The sequence below is a fragment of the Pseudophryne corroboree genome, chromosome 4 (assembly GCF_028390025.1).
Source record: "Pseudophryne corroboree isolate aPseCor3 chromosome 4, aPseCor3.hap2, whole genome shotgun sequence".
NCBI classification, from domain to species: domain Eukaryota; kingdom Metazoa; phylum Chordata; class Amphibia; order Anura; family Myobatrachidae; genus Pseudophryne; species Pseudophryne corroboree.
The window spans coordinates 865934794-865958203 of record NC_086447.1 but is presented as its reverse complement, the minus strand read 5'-3'; the positions used below and the strand labels follow the sequence as shown (position 1 = coordinate 865958203).

General features: G+C 46.7%; 1 protein-coding gene across 10 annotated transcripts in view; it reads left to right on the top strand.

The window, feature by feature from the left end:
• The window catches only part of TTC7A (tetratricopeptide repeat domain 7A), a 914714-nt gene that overhangs the window by 416354 nt on the left and 474950 nt on the right, over positions 1-23410 (top strand). For all 10 annotated transcript variants that reach the window (XM_063918709.1, XM_063918713.1, XM_063918708.1 and 7 more), the window contains one exon: positions 20337-20441. In XM_063918709.1, the coding sequence (XP_063774779.1) occupies positions 20337-20441 (105 nt within the window). The remainder of the gene's footprint in view (positions 1-20336; positions 20442-23410) is intronic.

Below are 23410 nucleotides of genomic sequence, written 5' to 3'. Positions count from 1 at the left end.
ATGAGGATATCGTCTAGATAGACCACGACATGACGGTATAGAATGTCTCTGAAGATCTCATTGACAAAATGCTGGAAGACAGCTGGAGCATTGCTCAATCCGAAGGGCATGACGAGGTACTCATAATGTCCGTCACGGGTGTTAAAGGCGGTCTTCCACTCGTCACCCTCACGGATCCGGATGAGATTGTATGCACCTCGCAAGTCCAGCTTTGTAAAGATGGTAGCTCCGCTAACTCTGTCAAAGAGCTCAGTAATCAGGGGTAAAGGATAACGGTTCTTGATGGTAATGTCGTTCAAACCTCTGTAGTCGATGCACGGCCGCAGACCACCATCTTTCTTTTTTACAAAAAAGAAGCCTGCGCCGGCTGGAGAAGAAGAAGGTCGAATGAACCCCTTTGCTAGGTTCTCTTTAATATATTCCTCCATAGAATGCGTCTCAGGCAGAGACAACGGATAAGTTCGGCCTCGAGGTGGAACCTTCCCTGGAACGAGATCAATCGGACAGTCCCATTCTCTATGAGGAGGAAGGATATCAGCAGAAGCTTTACTGAACACATCCGTGAAATCTTGATATGGAGGAGGTGGAACATCAGACGACCTGGGGGAGGAAGAACAGACAGGCAATACTTTAAACAAACATGTCTCAGCACAGGAGGAACCCCATGCCAGGATTTGCGTAGTCGTCCAATCAATTGTAGGATTGTGAAGACGGAGCCATGGAAGGCCCAGGACCACAGGATGTGTGGCTCTTGGAATCACTAAAAAAGAAATAAGTTCGGAATGAAGAACTCCCACTCTCAGACGAACTGGTAGAGTCCTTAAAGAAATAACTGCATCAAAAATTTTGCTGCCATCCACGGCAGTTAAAGAAATGGACGAAGGAAGTCTCTCGGTGGGTAGGGACCACCGTTTAACATAGGCTTCGGTAATAAAGTTCCCAGCTGCTCCGGAATCAAGGAGGGCAATGACGTTCCGATAACGTTGAGCAACTTGAAGCGAGACTGGGAGATTACAATCTTGAGGAGATGGAGAGGAGATCATTACTCCTAGCCGGCCCTCTCCTTGGCGAGCTAGGATTTGGAGTTTCCCGGACGTTTGGGACAGGCATTAATGGTGTGAGACGGAGCTGCACAATAGAGACAGAGAAACTCGGAGAGACGTCTTCGGCGCTCAGCAGGAGTTAAACGGGAACGGCCAAGTTGCATGGGCTCATCTTTAGATGGTGACAGTTGACGAGGAGGAGGAGCAGAAAATTTTGGAGCAGATGATCTTCCACGCTCAGTTGCTCTCTCTCTGAAACGTAAATCAACTTTCGTGCAGAGTGAGATTAGCTCATCTAACTTAGAAGGTAAGTCTCTGGTAGCTAACTCATCTTTAATACGCTCAGATAAGCCATGCCAGAATGCAGCATACAGGGCCTCGTCGTTCCATGCCAGTTCGGATGCCAGGATCTGGAACTGTATCAGATATTGTCCTACAGTACGTGACCCCTGGCGTAAACGGAGAATCTCGGATGAAGCTGAGGTTACCCGGCCTGGCTCGTCGAAGATGCGCCTGAATGTTGACACGAAGGCAGTGTAGGAAGATAGCAGGGTGTCGGACCTCTCCCATAACGGTGATGCCCAATCAAGGGCTGAGCCACTGAGAAGAGAAATAATGTAGGCAATTTTTGTACGGTCACTGGGAAAATTGCCAGGTTGTAGCTCAAACTGAATCTCACACTGGTTGAGAAATCCCCTGCAGAATCTTGGAGATCCGTCAAATTTTGCTGGCGTTGGAAGATGAAGACGTGGAGCAGAAATGGGTAAGGTGGGTGGGGTTATAGCTGGAGTCACTGTGGTTGACGCACCAGACGCGCCTGATCCACGGAGAGTTGTCTGAATCCCATCCAGCCGAGTAGAGAGATCCTGGAGACAGCGGATGATGTGGCCCTGTGCAGCCTCCTGATGTTCTAATCGGGCTGCCAGTTCTTGCATCGGCCTGGCCGCTTGATCCTGGTCTCCGGCTGGATTCATTAGGTCAGTGCTTACTGTCACAACTGAGGGCCTGAGCTGACGGGAGGCAGCCTCAGTTGTAGGGGCTGAGATGTACCGGAACCTGGGAGGTTGTATCAGACCCCTGGACATGTAAGTAACATGAATAATAACTGCCCGAAGGCGTGACCACGACAACTTGGATAAAAGTCAATGATGTTTATTATGACAACTCCGCAACACAGCAGCAGTAAAAGAAAACGTAAAAGTCAGCAAAGAATAAATACAGTTCCTGGGTACTACAGGATGGCAGGAGCCACAGGGCACTGGTAGTGTGAGATAGTTCTTATGATCTTCGAGATGGAAAGTCCTTACCAGGCCCGACTGTAGCAATGGAGATAACCCAGGATTGTGCCAGCTGGTGTTCCAGGAAAAGCTGGGTTGCTGAAGATAAAACAGCTGCTGTGGATACTGGCTGGAACCAGACTGTTGTTAGCACGGAGTGGATACTGGCTGGAACCAGTTAAATAATAAATGAACTTGGGAGCGATGAAATATGAACTGAAATGTAGAACTTGAGAGCGGAGAAATAATAATACCGGTGGAGAGTGGTAAAGTGTAGAAAGGACACCGGCCCTTTAAGGGAAGCTGTACTCTGCTGGAAGCTGAGCTGGAAGCAGGTAATGTTGTAGCTGGAAACAGATGAATCCACAATGGATTGGAGAGTCAGGCTACACCGCAGGTGGAATGCTGGTGCGGGTCTCTATGGTGGAAGTCTTGAGACAGGAGCTGGAACCTGGAAGACAATCACAGGAGAGAGACAAACAGGAACTAGGTTTGACAACCAAAGCACTGACGCCTTCCCTGCTCAGGCACAGTGTATTTATACCTGCAGCAAGGAAGGGATTGGCTAGGCAATTATGCAGATTATCAATACTGAGAACAGATTGGTGGAAATGATCAGCTGACAGAATCCAAGATGGCTGCGCCCATGCAGACACTTGGAGGGAAGTTTGGTTTGTAATCCATGTGGTAATGAAAACAGTAATGGCGGCGCCGGCCACCGGAGACAGGAGGCGCCAGGCTGACAGATGCACATCCAACCACGCGGACACAGCGGAGGCCGCGGCTGACGTAATCGCCACTCAGACACTCTGCATGCAGAAGTTCAGGGACGGCGGCGGAGGCCGCGGGAGACGCCATGCCAGGTGTAATATGGCGTTTACTGTGACAGCGTCCCAGAGTGACAGGAGAGGATACAGGAATGTACACATCAGGATAACAGATGGGATCCGGTCCTGGAGCGCTGAGCCAGCCTTAGGAGGCATCTGATGGGTAAGAAATGGCGTCGAGATACCCGGATCGTGACAAGCAGTATGACATGTTACAGTTTGCTCTACCTGTGCCTGCACTAAGAGCCTACATACAGCTATTATCCCTTTCAGCTTGGCCATGGAGAAATAGCTGCTTTACAGTTTATATCAGAATTGACATTTTCTTCTTGTTTTAATACCATCTTTAGAATTGTAAGTTGATTTACCAAGCAGGGTCATTTTGTTTCTAGGACAGCTCTTCCTTCAGTTCCTCTTACAGGTTTTTATTAAATAAATCTGCCTACTCTGTGTAGGCCCAAAGGTCATTATTTTTGACATTCAGTTCACAGCATGTTTAATGCTCCAATAAAACAACATCTCTCCACAGTGTGGCACCCACAGTCAAACCCACACACTTCACTTGACTAGTAAATCAACCTCTGGAATGACTCAAAAAGATACTTGATTTTTAGCATGATAACTGTTATTGCCAATTGGCAAAGTTGTTTATAATAACGTTTGGAACCAATCCACTGGTCAAACACAATTATTTGGCAATTATGGGCTCCAAACTTCCTGGATAGGGTAGTTATGAACTTCACCAAATTATTAAGGAAAACTCAACATTCTTGCAAAATACAACCAGATAAGACATGGTACAGTATGCCTGGTATCCAGATAGATGATAGACCGTAAATAGGTCTACACATATCGTCGACTGTAAGTAGGTCGACAGGATCAAAAAGTCAACATATCCTTTCTGTGTTAACCATTTGCATGTCGACCTTTTGTCCATGGCAACCTAAGTCAATGGACTGTTGACCGTCTGGTATCGTAGAAATATTGACTGTCTTTCTAGACACTGTTGATCGTTTAAGTCAAATCCAGTATGCCCCATACCCATTTCAAGTGGCTCAACTAGTAAGCTTCTCTGCCAAATATCTTCCTCTGGCCCCACCTTCCCGCAAACTTGCAGAATGTTATATTGGTCCTTTTCAACTACAACATTTCTCAGTCCATACAATGGACGCAACCAAAGTGTTGTGTATCTTTATTAAATCCAGCCTGCTCTTTATCAAGCCATTACACTCCATAAAGTGGACTCAATGGTTTCTACTATATTCCATGAAATACTTTTAGGTCATATCCCAATCCTACTGAACCATGCCCTTATTTGGCAAATAGGTAAGCCCCACCCAATTTTAGACCACAAAACTCATATCATTCCTGTGAAACTCTCGACTACTGGCAGGTCTGTTGGTAGTATAGTCAGCTGTTACAATTGGTATAAAGCTGGGAATGAGCGTTCGCCCTGATATTTTTGCAAACGTGAATGTTTTACTAAAACATTTAAATTAACTTTCCTATTTTTTCTTACATATGCTTTGTAGCATGACTGTATTAGAAGAACAGCATATAACATTTATGACTTTGGTTTTCATCTGGTTCTTCAGCTTAGACTGGTTGCTAGGAGACCAGCACCAGAGAAGCCTGTTTGCCTGGTGGCCCGGAGCCTTGGGGGAGACGTTCTCTCATAGGAAATTTTACAATATTAACTGTTTCCATTGGTGAACGATGAGATTGTAAAGGTCAGCAGTCTAGGGTGCGCTCACAGCACAGACCAGGTAAAAATAATTTATTTTGTGCAAATATGAAACCCTGTACCATTCATAAAAGCAAAATCGGTACACAATGAGCCCATACTTTGATATGCTTAATCTCCACCACTGATCAATTCTATTATATCTACTTTTTGTCAAAGATGTACCCCTGTTGAGGTCAATGAATCTAGACCGGTAAAATTGCAAGATTTGGAAGGCGTGCCTTTCCAGTTAGCATTAGTCACTTGTGTGCAAAGTAGAATGAAGAGTAGTAGTGGGTTAATAGTATGTTTGAGGAGTAGAGAGCAGGCGTAGAGGTCACTGTAGTTGTTAGGGATAAGTGTTCAGCAGGAGATAAGGTCACTGCATATGATCACAGTGGAGTGGACAGCAGAAGTAGAGGTCACTGTATGTGATCAGAGTGGAGTGGTCTACAGGAGAGTGGTCTACAGGAGAGGATCTGTGTGATCAGAGTTGAGAGGTTAGTAGGTTTAGAGGTCACTGTATGGGATCAGAGTGGAGTGTACAGTAGGAGTAGAGGTTACTGTATGATCACACTGGAGTGGACAGTAGGAATAGAGGTCACTGTATAGGATCAGGGTGGAGTGAACAACAGGAATGGAGGTCACTGTATGTAATCAGAGTGGAAGTAGGCCACAAGACAGGAGGTCACTGCATATGATCACAGTGGAGTGGACAGCAGGAGTGGAGGTCACTGTGTGTGATCAAAGTGGAGTGGACAGCAGGAGTGGAGGTCACTGTATGTGATTAAAAGTATAGTGGTCTGCAGAAGAGGAGATCACTGTATGGGATCAGAGTGGAGTGGTCTACAGGAGGGGAGGTTGCTGTATGGGATCAGTGGAGTGGGCAGCAGGAGTGGAGGTCGCTATATGGGATCAGAGTGGAGTGGTCTGCAGGAGAGGAGGTCACTGTATGGGATCAGTGGAGTGGACAGCAGGCATTTCAGTTACTGTATGGGATTGGAGTGGAATGGTCTGCAAGAGAGGAGGTCACTGTATGGTATCAGAGTGGAGTGGGCAGCAGGAGTGGAGGTCGCTGAATGTGATCAGAGTGGAGTGGGCAGCCAGCAGGATAGAGGTCTCTTTATGTGATCGCAGTAAAGTGGATAGCAGGAGTGGAGGTCACTGTATATTATCAGAGTGGAGTTGACAGCAGAAGTGGAGGTCACTGTATGTGATCGGAGTGGACAAAAGGATTGGAGGTCCCTGCATGTGACAAGAGTAGACGGCAGGAGAGGAGGTCACTGTATGTGATCAGAGTGGAGTGGTATGCAGGAGAGGAGGTCAGTGTATGTGATCAGAGTCGAGTGGTCTACAGGAGAGGAGGTCACTGTGTGAACAGAGTTGAGAGGTTAGCAAGAGTGGAGGTCACTGTATGGGATCAGAGTGGAGTGTACAGTTGGAGTGGAGGTCACTGTGTAGGATCAGGGTGGAGTGGACAACAGGAATGGAGGTCACTGTATGGAATCAGAGTGGAGTGGGCCGTAAGACAGGAGGTCACTGTATTGGATCAGAGTTGAGTGGACAGCAGAAATGGAGGTTACTGTATGATCACAATGGAGTGGAGAGCAGGAGTGGAGTTAACTGTATGGGATCAGAGTGAAGTGGACATCAAGACTGGAGGCCACTGTATGGGATCACAGTGGAGTGGACAGCAGGAGAGGACGTCACTACATGTGATTAGAGTGGAGTGGACAGGAGGTCACTAGGGGAGGATCAGAGTGGAGTGGACAGCAGTAGAGGATGTCACTGCAGGTGATCAGAGTGGAGTGGACAGGAGGTCACTGGGGGGATCAGAGTGGAGTGGACAACAGAAGAGGATGTCACTGTATGTGATCATAGTGGAAAACAGGAGTTGAAGTCATTATTATGTACAGTAGATCATGTACTTTTTCAGCCCTTTGGAATGAGTACTAGAGTGCGATGGTAACATTTAGCACACGGACTAAAAGTTGTACAGTATTATAATGAGCTGATTAGGTTATGCTGCTTTACAAAGTGCCGATGTATCGGATTTAGAAATAAGTTCCCTGATGTTCCCTTTGCACAATATTTATATGAGTGGAAGTAACTCATCTGCATATAGGGGCTGGTTCCGAGTGGGACACAAGTGGAAATGATGGATCCCGTGGATATCTGCAAGCTGTGCAGGCACCATAGGAAGTCATTGTTGACTGTGCAGGTGGAGCACCATGTCCACGCACACGGAGATTGGAAGTGTGGACTGACTGTGCCGCCCACATGTAGCAAGTAGCAATGAGCTACAGTCTTATGTCATACAACAGACACCTTTTTCTCTTATGTCCTAGAGGATACTTGGAATCCAATTAGTACCATGGGGTATAGACGGGTCCACTAGGAGCCATGGGCACTTTAAGAATTTGATAGTGTGTGCTGGCTCCTCCCTCTATGCCCCTCCTACCAGACTCAGTTTAGAAAATGTGCCTGGAGGAGCCGGTCACGCTTATGGAAGCTCCTGAAGAGTTTTCTGCATTTATTTTTTCTGTTTGTTATTTTCAGGTAGGACTGGATGGCACCAGCCTGCCTGCTTTGTGGGACTTAGGGGGGGAACGATCCCAACCTCTTGAAGGGTTAATGGTCCCGTTCCCAGCTGACAGGATATTAGCTCCTGAGGGAACTATTCGCAAGCCCCACCACGGCGAGCGTACATTCCCACAGCACGCCGCCACCCATAACAGAGCCAGAAGAGTGGTGATTACTAAGCCGGCGTCCCACATAGCGGGTCGCCACCCATTATGGCGGCATGAGGGTATGGAGACCCACACTGGCAAACACAGACTTAACACGGATCTGACTCCATTTTAAGCACTAAATTACCTCAGCTAGTATAAAAAAAAAGCGGGAAGCCCGCGCGCCATGGAAGGGGCGAGGCTTCACTATGAGTGGATCCAGCAGCTCACCAGCGCCATTTTCCCTCTGCAGTGGACACAGACGCTGACTGACAGGGACGCGCAGCTCCTCCCGAGTGACTCCAGATTACCTCAGCGGTACCAGGTGTTCATAGCAGAGGGGGAGCGATTATTAGTGTACTGAGTCACCAATCTGGGTACTCAGTCTGCGACCTGGCTAAGCTTGGCATTAACTATAAGGGCGCTGTGTGCTGGCTCCATACTATCTCTATGTCTCTCTGGAAGGACTCTTTGTGGGTTAATTGTGTTTTTAACTTTTTCCTGTGTGTGTGTGTGTTGTCACATTTACAATATGTCAGGCAAAGAGTGCGTTTCATGTACGGCAGGGTGTTCCTCTTCCCAAGGGGGCTCACTACTGTGTACTCAGTGTAGTGCACCTTCCCAGGCTAATGGGGCTGAACCAGCATGGCTGGATTCCATTAAAGGAATGATTTCTAATATTTCTACTAAATTGTCCCGCAATGAGAAAGAGACTCAATACTTAAGACAGTCTGTGGATGAGTTTATGAACAGAGACTCTGTCCCCAAACCAGCGTCTCAGACCCCTACCATTTGTCCGCAAAAACGTACTCTGGCCCATATCCTGCAGTCTGACTCTGATGATGATGGGTCAGACATGGAGGAGGGGGAGGTGGACTCGAAGTGGAGGGATGCTGCTCTGTCACAAGGAATAGAGACTCTTATAGAAGCTATCAGAGACGTTCTGCAAATTCCTGATAAGATGACAGCTGCGAATTCCTGATAAGATGACAAAAGGAGTGTGAGGAATCTTATTTTAATGTAAAAAAAATCCTCAGTCACTTTTCCTGTGTCAAAGGAACTGAATGCCCTGTTTGAAGAAACGTGGGTTAATCCTGATAGGAAATTTCAAATCCCTAAGAGGTTACTCTCATTCTTTCCTTTTCCTCCTGAGGATAGGAAAAATTGGGAAAATCCACCGATACTGGATGCATCAGTATCGAGGCTGTCATGGAAAATAGTGTTGCCTGTCCCTGGTGCAGCCTCCCTGAAAGACACGGCTGATCGTAGAATTGAAACCACACTCAAATCTTTGTACACAGCTGCTGGGGTGGCCCAGAGACCCACTATAGCATGTGCGTGGATCACTAAAGTCATTGCAAGATGGTCAGGTAACCTAATTGAGGGGTTAGATTCCTTATCTAGGGGGGAGATTGTTTTACTCCTGCAACATATACAGGACTCTGCGAACTTTGTGGTGGAAGCCATAAAAGAAATAGGTTTGCTTAATGCACACACCACTGCTATGGCAGTGTCAGCATGCAGAGGCTTATGGCTATGCCAGTGGACTGCTGATGCGGACTCCAGGAAAGGCGTGGAAGCATAGGCGTGCGCACGGGGGGTGCCTGGTGCGCACAGGCACCCCCTAATGTCCGGCACCCCCCGCACGTCACGCCTGCGTTCCGATCATCGCTGTCTGTGTGCTGCTGTTGTAGCAATGCTACTACAGCAGCACACTGATAGCGATGATTGGATCACCTCCATTGCTTCCCGGGCTGTTCCACAGTCACCCCCTCCCGCTGCGCCGCCGGTAGGACAGACTCACTGCTGTGGGTGGGTGGCTGGCTGCACAACCCAGCCCACCTGCCATCATGATCCGATTGCGTGGTGTGACGTCAGCACGTCACACCGCGCTGCCTCTCTCTCTTCCTTCCCGCCCGTGCTCAGTCGCTAGTCCAGTCACTCGTGTGTGCCATGCCCTGTTCAACAGCCCAACACACGCCAGGAGGACTGTCTGGAGCCTAGGACTAGCCGACGCTGGAGGAGGACAGTGATGGTCTCGTTTGGACACAGCTTTCCTGCCTGAGCCTTGAGAATGTGAGTCAAGACTTGAATGAATGATCACCCACTCACTGTGTGCACCAGGCAAAAGACTGAGAGGGGTTCAGGCCAGCCAGGGGTGGGGGGATAAAGTTCTGCATAAAAAAAAAGGGTTATTACCTTATTCTAAAAAAAATCAATAATATATATATATATATATATATAAATAATTAGCTGAGCCAATCAATCAGTAGTTTCCTGAGTGTACCTATAGTCTATAGGTACACTCACTATACTACTGATTGCTTGGCTCAGCGCCCACTGTAGCGGATCTTGCCACGGGCAAGCAGGTCTTTTGCCCGGGGCGCCACCTTCCGTAGGGCGCCGGCGCCATCCGGAGGGCGCCGCACCATGGCAAGATCCGCTACTGTGCCCCTCGCTGCCGCTGTGTCCCCCACTGGTCCCCCCGCAGTGAAGGGAACTAGATGCTACCCGTCTAGTTTCCCTTCGTGGACAGGACCTTTGCTGTGCGGTGCGTGATAACGTCATTGCGCACCGCACAGCATTGTGGGACTGGCACAGATGCTAGGGGTCATGATTGACCTCTAGTGTCTATGCTGTGCTATGGGAGAGACGTCATGACGTTCTTCCATAGATTCGAGGAGAGGAGCGGCGCCGGCGGAGGTCTGCAACGGTCGGGACTCAGGAGCGGGGATTGTAAGTATTAATTTTTTTATTTTTTTTAAAGCGGCGCTACTGGGGGCACAAATGCGGGCGCTACTGGGGGCACAAATACGGGCGCTACTGGGGGCACAACTCTACAGGGGGCGTAACTGACCATGCCCCTGTATGAAGCCACGCCCCTATTTTTTGCCTGGGGCGCCACAAGGGCTAGAACCGGCCCTGAGCGCACACATACGTCACACTCACATACTCAGGAAAAATCAGCAGCCGAGGTGTCCACCGGATACCAAGGTATCATAAATATAGAAACAGTCCAACAGGGGGCACTCTCCGGACTTCTATATATAATGAAGAATAATAAATTTATTGAACATACTCAACTTGCACAGGTTACTTCCCAAATGTTTCCGCTTCCGTTTGGGAAGTAACCTGTGCAAGTTGAGTATGTGCAATAAATTTATTATTCTTCATTTTATATAGAACTCTGGAGAGTGCCCCCTGTTGGAATGTTTCTATAGTGCTGCAGCCTTTCACTGAATATATATCTCTATATTGCTGAAGGCATTGACTGCTAATACTTGGTGCCAGGCATGCCTAGTAGGCGGTGCTAGGCACGCCACTCTAGTCGTGCACCCCCTAATAAAATGTTCTGCGCACGCCTATGCGTGGAAGGCCTACCATTTACAGGAGAGACCTTATTTGAAGATGAACTGGATAACTGGATCTCCAGAGCTACTGCGGGTAAGTCCACATATCTTCCTTCCGCAGCTCCCCCAGCCAGGAAGACCTACTCAGCTTCCAATTTGCAGTCCTTTCGGACGGCCAAGTTTTAGGTCAAAACCAGAGGTTTTTCTACAGCCACCAGAGGCGTTAGAGGTAAACCACGCAAACCAGCAACTGCCGGTTCACAGGAACAGAGCTCTGCTTCCTCAAAACCTTCAGCATGACGGTGGACCGTGATGCCTGGAAGACTGGCAGGTGAGAGCCAGGCTAAAATTCTTCGGTCACATCTGGACAAATTCGTGCCAGGATCCCTGGGTAAAAGATCTTATTTCCCAGGGCTACAGACTGGAGTTCCAGGAGCTCCCACCTCACGGATTCTTCAAATCAGGTTTACCAGTTTCACAAGAGACAAGTATAACTTTACAGGACGCCATTCAAAAACTGGTACTGACTCAGGTCATTGTTCCAGTTCCACCTCATCTGCAAAACATGGGTTACTATTCCAACTTGTTTGTAGTACCGAAACCGGACGGTTCGGTAAGACCGATTCTGAACCTCAAATCGTTGAACCCGTACTTAAGTGTGTTCAAATCCAAGATGGAGTCTCTGAGAGCGGTGATCTCAGGCCTGGAGGAAGGGGAATTCCTAGTGTCTCTGGATATCAAGGATGCGAACCTTCACATTCCCATCTGGCCGCCTCATCAGGCTTATCTACGGTTTGCACTGCAGGACTGTCACTACCAGTTCCAGGCCCTGCCATTTGGTCTCTCCACGGCACAGAGGGTGTTCACCAAGATGATGTTTCTTCTCCGCAAACAGGGAGTGAACATAATTACGTACCTCGACGATCTTCTGATAAAGGAGCCATCCAGGGAGAAGTTGTTGGACAGTATTGCCCTCTCAACCCGACTACTCCGGGATCATGGGTGGATTCTGAACCTTCCGAAATCTCACCTGGAACCAACACGGAGGCTTCCATTCCTGGGAATGGTACTGGACACAGAGTCGCAGAAGGTGTTCCTTCCGTTGGAAACGGCATTGGTAATCCAGTCGATGGTTTGGGATGTTTCACGCAAGACCCTTCTAGCTCGCTCTGTTGGACAAATGGTCCGGATCACATCTTCACATGCACCAGAGGATCCGTCTGTCTCCAAAAGCCATGATCTCCCTCCTGTGGTGGTTACAAACTTCTTACTTCATTGAGGGTCGGAGGTTCGGGATTCAGAATTGGATTTTGCTAACTACAGATGCAAGCCTTAGAGGTTGGGGAGCGGTCACCCAGGGGGTGCCGTTTCCATGAAGATGGTCAAGTCAGGAAGTCATCCTTCCAATCAACATTCTGGAACTCAGGTCTATATATAACGCCCTTCTGCAGGCCTCATATCTTCTTCAAGATCAGGCCATTCAGGTCCAGTCGGACAATGTGACGGCGGTAACGTACATAAACCGGCAGGGCGGAACGAAAAGCAGAGCAGCAATGTCAGAGGTGACAAGATTTCTCCTCTGGGCAGAAAAACACACTGTGGCATTGTCGGCGGTCTTCATTCCGGGAGTAGACAACTGGGAAGCAGACTTCCTCAGCAGACACGACCTGCACGCGGGGTAGTGGAGCCTTCATCCGGAGGTGTTTAAGTGCTTGACACGTCAGTGGGGATATCCACAAATCAACATGATGGCCTCTCGTCTCAACTAGAAACTCAAGCGGTATTGTTCCAGGTCGAGAGACCCACGTGCAGTGGCAGTAGACGCTCTGAGGACTCCATGGGTCTATCAGATGGAGTACGTGTTTCCTCCACTCCCTCTGATCCCAAGAATTCTCAAAAGAATAAAAAGGGAACAGGTTAAAGCAATCCTCATTGCTCCGGACTGGCCAAGAAGGACCTGGTATGCGGATCTTCCAGAGATGCTACTCGAAGATCCGTGGCCTCTACCTCTTCGCGAGGATCTTCTGCACCATGGCCCGTTCGTCTACCAAGACTTAACGTGGCTACGTTTGACTGCATGGAAGTTGAACGGCTGATTCTAGCCCAGAGAGGGATCCCTGACAAGGTCATCCCGACTATGATCCAAGCCAGAAAGGAGGTAATGTCTAAACATTTCCACTGTGTTTGGAAGAAATACGTCTCTTGGTGTGAGAGCAGAAAATTTTCTGCGGTGGAATTTCATTTGGGACGTTTACTGCTTTTTCTGCAGTCAGATGTAGATGTGGGCCTACGTCTGGGCTCCATAAAAGTCCAGATTTCGGCCTTATCCATTTTCTTTCAGAAACAATTGGCTTCTCTCCCTGAGGTCCAGACGTTCTTGAAAGGTATTCTGCACATCCAACCTCCCTTTGTGCCTCCCACGGCACCTTGGGATCTCAATTTGGTGCTGCAGTTCCTCCAATCAGACTGGTTTGAACTGTTACAGGAGGTAGACTTAAACTATCTTACGTGGAAGACCGTCACACTGTTGGCCTTGGCTTCAGCAAGACGTGTGTCGGAGCTGAGGGCGTTGTCTCACCAAGAGCCCCTTTTTAATTTCCCATGAAGACAGAGCTGAACTCGGAACTTGGCAGCAATTTTTTCCTAAAGTGGTGTCTGCGTTTCACATCAACCAACCTATTGTGGTTCCGGTTGGTACGGACACCTCTGCTACAGTACTTCAAAGTCTTTGGATGTTGTGGGGGCTTTGAAGGTGTATGTAAAGCGAACAGCTCGTCACAGAAAATCGGATTCGCTGTTTGTTCTTTATGATCCCATTAAGATTGGGTGTCCTGCTTCAATGCAGTCTATTGCACGCTGGATCAGGTTCACTATCCAGCATGTTTATTCCACGGTAGGATTGCCGATTCCAAAATCTGTACAGGCCCACTCTACTAGGTCGGTGGGTTCTTCCTGGGCGGCTGCCGGGGGTGTCTCGGCTTTACAGCTCTGTCGAGCAGCTACTTGGTAAGGTTCGAACACGTTTGCTAATTTCTACAAGTTCGATACTTTGGCCTCTGAGGACCTTAAGTTTGGTCAATCAGTTCTGCAGGAACCTCAGCGCTCTCCCATCCAGTTTGGGAGCTGTGGTACTTCCCCATGTTACTAAATGGAGTCTCAGTATCCTCTAGGACGTAAGAGAAAATAGGATTTTAATTACCTACCAGTAAATCCTTTTCTCGTAGTCCGTTGAGGATATTGGGCGCCCGCCCGGTGCTTCGTACTTCTTGTACTGTTACTTGGTTAAGTATTGTTCTTTGGTTCAGCAGTTGCTGTTCCTGTTCCAAGTTTAGTTAGCATGGCTTTCCTCTTGTTCATGTGTGCTGGTTCGGAATCTCACCACTATCCTTTTGTATCCTTCTCTCAAAGTATGTCCGTCTCCTCGGGCACAGTTCCTAGACTGAGTCCGGTGGGAGGGGCATAGAGGGAGGAGCCAGCACACACCGTCCAATTCTTAAAGTGCCCATGGCTCCTAGTGGACCCGTCCATACCCCATGGTACTAAATGGATTCCCAGTATCCTCTACGGATTACGAGAAAAGGATTTACCGGTAGGTAATTAAAATCCTATTATCTCTCTTAGGGGGAGATATAGAAAATCTTACTGATAGATAAAGTACCGACCAATCAGCTCCTAACTGCCATTTTTCTAGCACAGTCTGTAAAATTAGAGTCAGACGCTGATTTGTTGCCTCTTTATTTATTCCCACTTTATCTCGCTCCAGTCACTGGAAATCACTGAGGAAATACCAACACAAGTAATTAGTAGTATGAAATGTAAAGGGTCACTTCATCTGACGATTGTAGTACATGAACGTGCTTACTGCTTTTGCCCCAGTAATGCACAAGGCCGCTTCAGGCCCATTACCGCATTCCATGCAAAGCTGTCTCTTTTGCCAAGTTACTATTTATTTTTAAAACTTGCCTAACGAGAAAAATCCTAGCTGGGTAAAAAAAATAAAAATCTACTTTATATACCGTATATTAAATATCAGTAAAAGATGTTTGCTGCACGGACCCTGATGATATCCAGCTGAGTACATTCATTATGCCCCTGTTGAGCTAGACTGATCTTAAAACACTGGGCAATTCATGTATAAAGTGGCCAAAGTGCTGTTAATGAATAAGTGCAGTCAGGAGACGAAGAAGATTGCTGAATTTAGGCTTATCTCTGAACAATCTGTATTTTATTTGTATTCAATTTAAGTAATGTTATTTTATGCGTCAGATATTTGTATATATACTCAATTAAGTTACAATTTGGAGAACTGCCGAGTTTTTATAATATTATTGCTGCAAAATGATTTCCCGGGGCTCTGAGCGATTCTTTTAGTTGTTGTTGTAGAATAGGAGTCAGTATTGCCTTATACATTTCATGTACATGTTTTATGTCAAACTGTAATGCCATCATGTAGTCATTTTCTTTATTTGTGGGTAAGTTTCAGTCCTTTTATGTTAAGTGACATCTGAAGGGGAGGAATCATGGAAAATTCTGGGTAGTAAGGGTGAGATAGGGAAAATATTCCAAGATAGATTTGTGTATCTCTGTTGCTAGACTAGGTACACCTAAAAATGATATAATAGATGTATGATATAATCCCCCCAAAACGTGTGGACCTTAACCGCTTAGGGGGATATCCAATTAGAGGTGAAACAACAACGGGTGCGAAAAATGTCAGTTTTTCTCTTTTTTTTTACGATGTTTCACTGATATTTGTTTACGTGCCATTCAATTTGCATCACCTGTAAAAAAAAAAAAAAAAAAAAAAAAAAAATTCTCCCGAAAACACACAGGTTCAGTGAAACCTGTGTGTTTTCGGTAGAAACAGCGGGCTGTTTCCGGGGATTTGGTTATGCCTGGCCGAGGCAGGTGAAACAAACTCCTCAATAAGCCGTATCTCGCGACGGCTTATCAGAGCTAATTAGATAGCCCCCGGCGGGATAGTTAGCCGCGGTAAATTACCGCAGCTGATTGGATATCCCCCTTAACATTTTTATATATTTTAGAAAAAACACTCAGAAATTGTATTGTTTTTATGATTCATTTAGGATAAGGACATCTATTTAAAACATATCTCATACGTTTTTATTGAAAAAAAAAAGTCATTATTTTTGTAAACATTGGTTAAACATCAATTTCCATCAGTGGTTGGAACATTGCAAACCTAAATTTTCCCGGTGGCTGCTCCTCCCTGCAGCCACCGGGTGTACACTTGCAAGTTAAGGAGGACTTTTGTTACGCTTCCGCGGGCTGCTAATATCTGCAGCAGCGTGGTGGGGGATGCCGCTAGTCTGCCCAATCAGCAGTGACCAGCTGCAAGGCAGACAGGCAGCGGGTAATGGAGCCAGGAAGCTTCCAGCAGCTGCACAGTGGGAGTTTCTGATTGGCTGCATCAGATGCGGCCATGTCAGTGAAAGCCCAGCCTAGTGTTGTCGCATCTGATGCCACCACACTAGGCAAGTTGTTTAATAAATGAGGGCTCTAATTTCAGGATGATTCTAATAAAGTTTGTTTAAAAATAGGAGATCTACTAACTAATCATTTTCATGAGGTATCAAATAAAGGGCCCTACACAAGTTACTTCACTCCCCCCGTCACCAGGCTCCATAGAAGCGCAGGCAAATATGGACAAGATCGTCCATATTGGCCTGCATGCACAGCCGACGGGGCACCAGCGATGAACGAGCGCAGGGCCGCGCATCGTTCATCGCTGGTGCCTCCACACTCAAAGATATGAGCGGTATCTCGTTCATTAATGAACAAGATCGTTCATATCTTTGAGTGATATCGCCCAGTGTGTAGGGCCTTTAACAGAGAGCTCTACCAATAGTAAAATATTATCTTATTTAGTCTTTAGTGTTACTTTATACAGTAACTGTGGTGTTCAATCCTTAACTGCTTAACGCAAGTACGGGAACTGGGATGATGGCGTATATTTTTTATAGATATAGTTTAAAGGGCGTATTCACACAGATGCGTCCTATGCAGACCTGGACTAAAACCAAGATATGGCTTTCTGGAGGCGTGAGTTGTGCACCTGGTATAGGGCAGGTGTAATTACTGATAACGATGGCTTGTAGCAAACCAGGTGCAAATACTACACACTACACCGTTATCAGCATATGGGTGAATATACACATGGGCCCTCATTCCGAGTTGTTTGCTCGCTAGCTGCTTTTAGCAGCATTGCAAACGCTAGGCCGCCGCCCTCTGGGAGTGTATCTTAGCTTAGCAGAATTGCGAACGAAAGAGTAGCAGAACTGCTACTAAATAATTCCCTGCAGTTTCTGAGTAGCTCCAGACCTACTCCTAGACTGCGATCACCTCAGTCCGTTTAGTTCCTGGTTTGACGTCACAAACACGCCCTACGTTCGGCCAGCCACTCCCCTGTTTTTACAGCCACTCCTGCGTTTTTACCTGGCACGCCTGCGTTTTTTAGCACACTCCCTGAAAACGGACAGTTTCCGCCCAGGAACACCCACTTCCTGTCAATCACAGTACGATCACTCGAGCGATGAAAAAACGTCGCTCGAGCTTGTGTAAATCTACAAAGTTTTGTGTGAAAGTACTTAGCGCATGCGCGCTGCGTACCATGCACATGCGCATTTTTGCCATTTTTTCACTTGATCACTGCACTGCGAAAATCGGCAGCGAGCGAACAACTCGGAATGACCACCATTGTTCAGGCTCTAAATCTGCCGGCATGCGCCATGTTGAAGTTTGTACTTTGAGTGGTTTGTTTGACCTTATTTTCATTGGGTTCCAATGTATAGACAGTTAAAAGATCTTAGGTCGACACCATATGGTCAACAGGTAACTTTGTGGCGAGCCCGCGAGGGGCGGCATTTCACCAAATTTGGATAAAAAAATATTTAAAACCACAAAATACATTTTTGTATACCTTTTGACCCTGTCGACCTTTTGACTGTCGGCCATACAGTGTCGACCTAATGACTGCCTGTCTTTTAACTGTTCAACTCCTATACCACACCCGCACCTCCCAATGGCAAAATAATAAACTCACAGAGAGACATGGGACAGACAAGTAAAACAGGCCTCCTGAGCTAAGGGCCCCATAGCAGCTGCACCCGTTAGGTTACACCTATGGTAATTACGCCCTTGAGTGGTGCCAAGAAAGGAGACGGCATGTACGGTAAGTGTTAGAGATGTTCTGCACCGACAGAAGATTGTATTGCATGCATTGTAATTACAGCAACTTAAGCACTGGGGCACCTCTTTTAATGCAGTTTTTTGCTTTTTATAATGTTAAATGTACTAACATCAAATGCTGTCTGATAGGAATTCATCTTATTATAGTAGAACCTGTCACGTAGAGAACCCTTCCAGCTTTAGTTTTACATGAGCGCTTTCTTACCTGAAAAAGGCGAAAGTACTTACGTACTTTCCCGCAACCTGTGCGAGACACCCAATTTATCGGGTAGTTCCCCGTTCCCCCAGAAGAGTATGCACCCCTCCTGCATCCCACTGCCTTATTAGTGAAGTAGGCAGATTAAGGAGAATGAAACCGGGAATCTGCGGTCTGCGATGAGAGGGCAGGGACTATTGACACAGTAATATGCCATTTGCGTTATTTTTGCCTAACTCCATTCAAATTTGTGCAACTGACTGCATTTTACCGCTAGAGGGTGGGGCCTAATTACACAAATAGTCCAGCCCCGCTCCCATCACTGCCCACCTGCATCTCCTCTCCGGGCTTCTCTGGAAGAGGATCAAACAGAAGTAGGCAAGTATGACTTAAAGTGCCTCTGTGGTACTACCCTTAAAATAAATTAGAATAAGTAAAAGGTTGACAGACAAAAATATATATATATATATATTTTTTTTTACTTAAATGGCTCACGGGCCTAATTCAGCTTCAGTCGTAGAAATGCGGAAATCGCTATTTGGCGATTTACGCAAGCGTGCATCCTGTTGCACGCATGTACGAGGACTTAGATTGCGATCGCACACAATCGCAATCTAAGTCCTGGCTGGAGGCGGCATTGGAAGGGGGGGGGGGGGGGCAGGCCGCGGCAGCTGCGTGACGTCACACGCAGCTGCTGCAACACAAAACATGGCGGCCCGGCGACTGCCTTGGCAGCTAGGCAGCAAAGACAAGGGGATACCCTTAAGATGCGCTCGCATTTCAGCAGGGGGGGGGACCCTGCATGCGGGGCGGCCTTGCCCTGTTCTGGTCGGCACGCCGCATGCTAGAGAAAGGAGTTGTAGTTTTACGATCTCTCACAAAACTTCAACTCATGCTAAATTAGGTCCGATGTTCCTGTATGATTATGCATCATTTAATATTCACAAACTTATATGAACAAGTTCCCATGACCAGTCCAGTCAGAACGTGACATATGCTTGACATCACAACTATTATATATCAGTCGCACTCTATGGTGGTCATTCCGAGTTGTTCGCTAGTTGCATTAGTTTGCTGTGCAGCGATGAGGCAAAAATAGGCACTTCTGCGCATGCGGCGCAATGCGCACGTGCGGCGAACTATTACAACGAACGATGTCGTTTTACACAGGGTCCAGCGATGCTTTTCAGTCGCACAGGCAGCCGCAGAGTGATTGACAGGAACTGGCCGTTTTCAGGGAGTGTTCGGAAAAACACAGGCGTGCCAGGAAAAAAGCAGGCATGGCTGGGTGAATGCAGGGCGTGTTTGTGGCGTCAAATCAGGAACTGAATGGTCAAAGTGATCGCAAGCGCTGAGTAGGTTTTGAGCTACTCTGAAACTGCACCAAATTATTTTGTAGCCGCTCTGCGATCCTTTCGTTCGCACTTCTGCTAAGCTAAGATACACACCCAGAGGGCGGCGGCATAGCGTTTGCACGGCTGCTAAAAACTGCTAGCGAGCGATCAACTCGTAATGACCACCTATGCTTGTATTCTCAGCTTTAGCGGTTCTTCCACTCTAGGAATAGGCAGGGGAGCAATTCCAGCATCTTACAGTCTTTTGCTAAGCCTTGACACTAAAGGGCCTTACAGACTGCCCGACCGCCAATACAGCAGATGGGCAACCCAGCGGAGGTGGGGAGGTAACGGGGGAAGTGAAGTTTCTTCACTCCCCCCATCACCCAGCTCCATAGCAATGCATGGTAATTTGGACAATCTTGTCCATATTGGCCTGCATGCATAAGCGACGGGGCACCAACGATTAACGAGCGCGGGACCGTGCATCATTAATTGTTGGTGCCTACACACTGCACGATATGAACGAGTTCTCGTTCATTAATGAACGAGAATGTTCGTATCGTGCAGTGAGATCTGCCAGTGCGTAGGGCCCTTTAGGTCTCCCTCAGATCTTGATGTCTAACTCTTCCTCCTTTACCTCCTCAGTTCGCCTATGCTGTTTCAGTACTGAAAGAGTGCTCTAAACTGCGTCCTACAGACCCGACCGTTCCGCTGCTTGCTGCCAAGGTCTGCATTGGGCCACTGCACTGGGTAAGTAAGCTGAAGTAATGATTCTTACATAATGCATTAAGCACAGCGGTATGGTGCCATAGTGCATAAAAATAGTTTCAGAAATCATGCCCCAGCATTTACAGCTGGAGAAGGATTACTGAAATTGCATTTATTAAAAAAAAAACCCTGAATAAAATATCATGAAACAGCGTAAAGATAATCCTGTAAGGGGACATTTAAAAATGAAAAGGATTTCCCACAACGGAACCTGTCAGACAGCAGCTTCATCTGACTAATTAAGCTGATGTCGCGTCCTCATTCGCTCAAGTTGCTGCATTTTTGTTAGAAAGTTTGGTGTCCCTGCATTTTAATGAGAGCATCTTTGATCCAGGATTGTAGTAGCATTAAGGCTACAATAATAAGCAGACCCTAATTGATTAATATGCAGCTAACTAGACTGTGTGTCCTAAACAATATTACCAGACCCTCCAACATTTTATACATAAAAATCGGTACAAATTAGGAAAGGGCTCGTGGCCACGGGTAAAGGGTGGGGCGTGGTCACGCCCCTTTTCCCATACTTTCAATGGAAGTTTGTAGATCTAAAAATCGGTACAGACCATTAAAAAAAGGTACTTAACAGCTAAAAAGGTACAGTTGGAGGGTATGTATTATTACTATACAAGTTGGCACTGTGATAAGTTTTATATGGGTCAGACTTCTCCCTCATTGTACTCCAGTGTGGATCCCCGAAAAGGCAGCGCAGAGAGAAAACACCTGTGTACACTGTGTGAAAAAAAAGTATCACTGTTTTTTGTGGTTACATTTACCTTCTAAATACACTTTCTCCGTCGGTGATTGTGATTACCTCCCAGCCAGTTGGTGGTTGTTATTATTACCTCCCAGTCAGTTGATGGTTGTGATTACCTCACAGTCACTTGGTGGTTTTGGTCACCTTATAGTCTGTTGGTGGCTGTGGTTACCTCCCAGTCAGTTGGTGGTTTGCGATTATCTTACAGTCAGTTGGTGGTTGTGTACCTCCCAGTCAGTTAATGGTTGTGATTACCTCTCAGTCAGTTGGTGGTTGTGATTACCTCACAGTCACTTGGTGGTTGTGATTACCTTATAGTCTGTTGGTGTTTGTGATTACCTTTCAGTCAGTTAATGGTTGTGATTACCACAAAGGCAGTTGGTGGTTGTGATCACCTTATAGTCTGTTGGTGGTTGTGGCTACCTTCCAGTCAGTTGGTGGTTGTGATTACCTCAGTCAGTTGGTGGTTGTGATTACCTCACAGTCAGTTGGTGGTTGTGATCACCTTATAGTCTGTTGGTGGTTGTGGTTACTTTACAGTCAGTTAATGGTTGTGATTACCTTACAGTTAGTTGGTGGTTGTGATCACCTTATAGTCTGTTGGTGGTTGTGGCTACCTTCCAGTCACTTGGTGGTTGTGATTACCTCAGTCACTTGGTGGTTGTGATTTCCTCATAGTCAGTTTGTGGTTGTGGTTACCTTACATCAGTGGTTGTGATTATCTCACAGTCACATGGTGGTTGTGATTACCTTCCAATCAGCTGGTGGTTATGGTTACCTCACAGTCAGCTGGTGGTTGTGGTTACCTCACAGTTAGTTGGTGGTTGTGATTACCTCACAGTCAGTTGGTGGTTCTGATTACCTTCCAATCAGCTGGTGATTGTGATTAACTCACAGTCAGTTGGTGGTTGTGATTACCTTACAGTCAGTTGGTGGTTGTGATTTCTTCATAGTCAGTTGGTGGTTGTGGTTACCTTCCAGTCAGGTGGTGGTTGTTATTACTTCCCAGTCAGATGGTGGTTTTGGTTACCTCCCAGTCAGTTAGTGGTGGTTCTGATTAACTCACAGGCAGTTGGTGGTTGTGATCACCTTATAGTCTGTTGGTGGCTGTGGTTACCTTCCAGTCAGTAAGTGGTTGTGATTACCTCACAGTCACTTGGTGGTTGCGATCACCTTATAGTCTGTTGGTGGTTGTGGTTACCTTCCAGTCAGTTGGTGGTTGTGATTACCTCAAGTCAGTTGGTGGTTGTGATCACCTTATAGTCTGTTGGTGGCTGTGGTTACCTTCCAGTCAGTAAGTGGTTGTGATTACCTCACAGTCACTTGGTGGTTGCGATCACCTTATAGTCTGTTGGTGGTTGTGGTTACCTTTCAGTCAGTTGTTGGTTGCGATTACCTCACAGTCAGGTGGTGGTTGTGATTACTTCCCAGTCAGTTGGTGGTTGTTATTACCTCACAGTCAGTTAGTGGTTGTAGTTATCTCCCAGTCAGTTAGTGGTTGTGTTTACCACACAGTCTATTGGTGGTTGTGATTACCCTATAGTCTCTGTTGGTGGTTGTGATTACCTCACAGTCAAGCGGTAGTTGTGATTATTTTCCATATAATCTCTAGAAAACCTGAACTAATAGAGGAGGCTGGTAAGTAATAGAGTCCCGACACAATAAAATAAATGATGTATTCAATTTATTATAGAATGGCAACCAGTTGCACCACAATATTAAAACAGTAACTTAAATATATCTTGTTAAGAACTCATATCCTGCATATAGAAAAATACCTTTATAAAAATTGGCAAGGAGGTGGATCATATATTAATCAATAATTTGTTATAAAGATGAATTTAAATATCCAGAGGAATCAAATGCATATGATGAAAGTCACTGTGTTAGTACCTATATCAGAGTCCAATCAGGGAGAGCTGTACCTGTCTCCATTTGCTTCATGTTATGTACATGATAACTCAACTCTCTGGCTGAATCAGTGCAGCTGTCACAAATAGGTCACTCTTGTACCAAACGTTTGGTGGGCAAGGGCACGTCACCTGTTGTCCTCTGTGGGAGATTACTGTGATGTCCGTCTAGGTGGGCACTCTCTCCACTGCCGGAGAGTGTGCACTGTGTGGTTGCGGCTACCGCCGTCTGAAAGCCTCAGTGGAGTGTAAGATAATGAGTCAGAAGGTGAGCGGGGTTCCTGTCT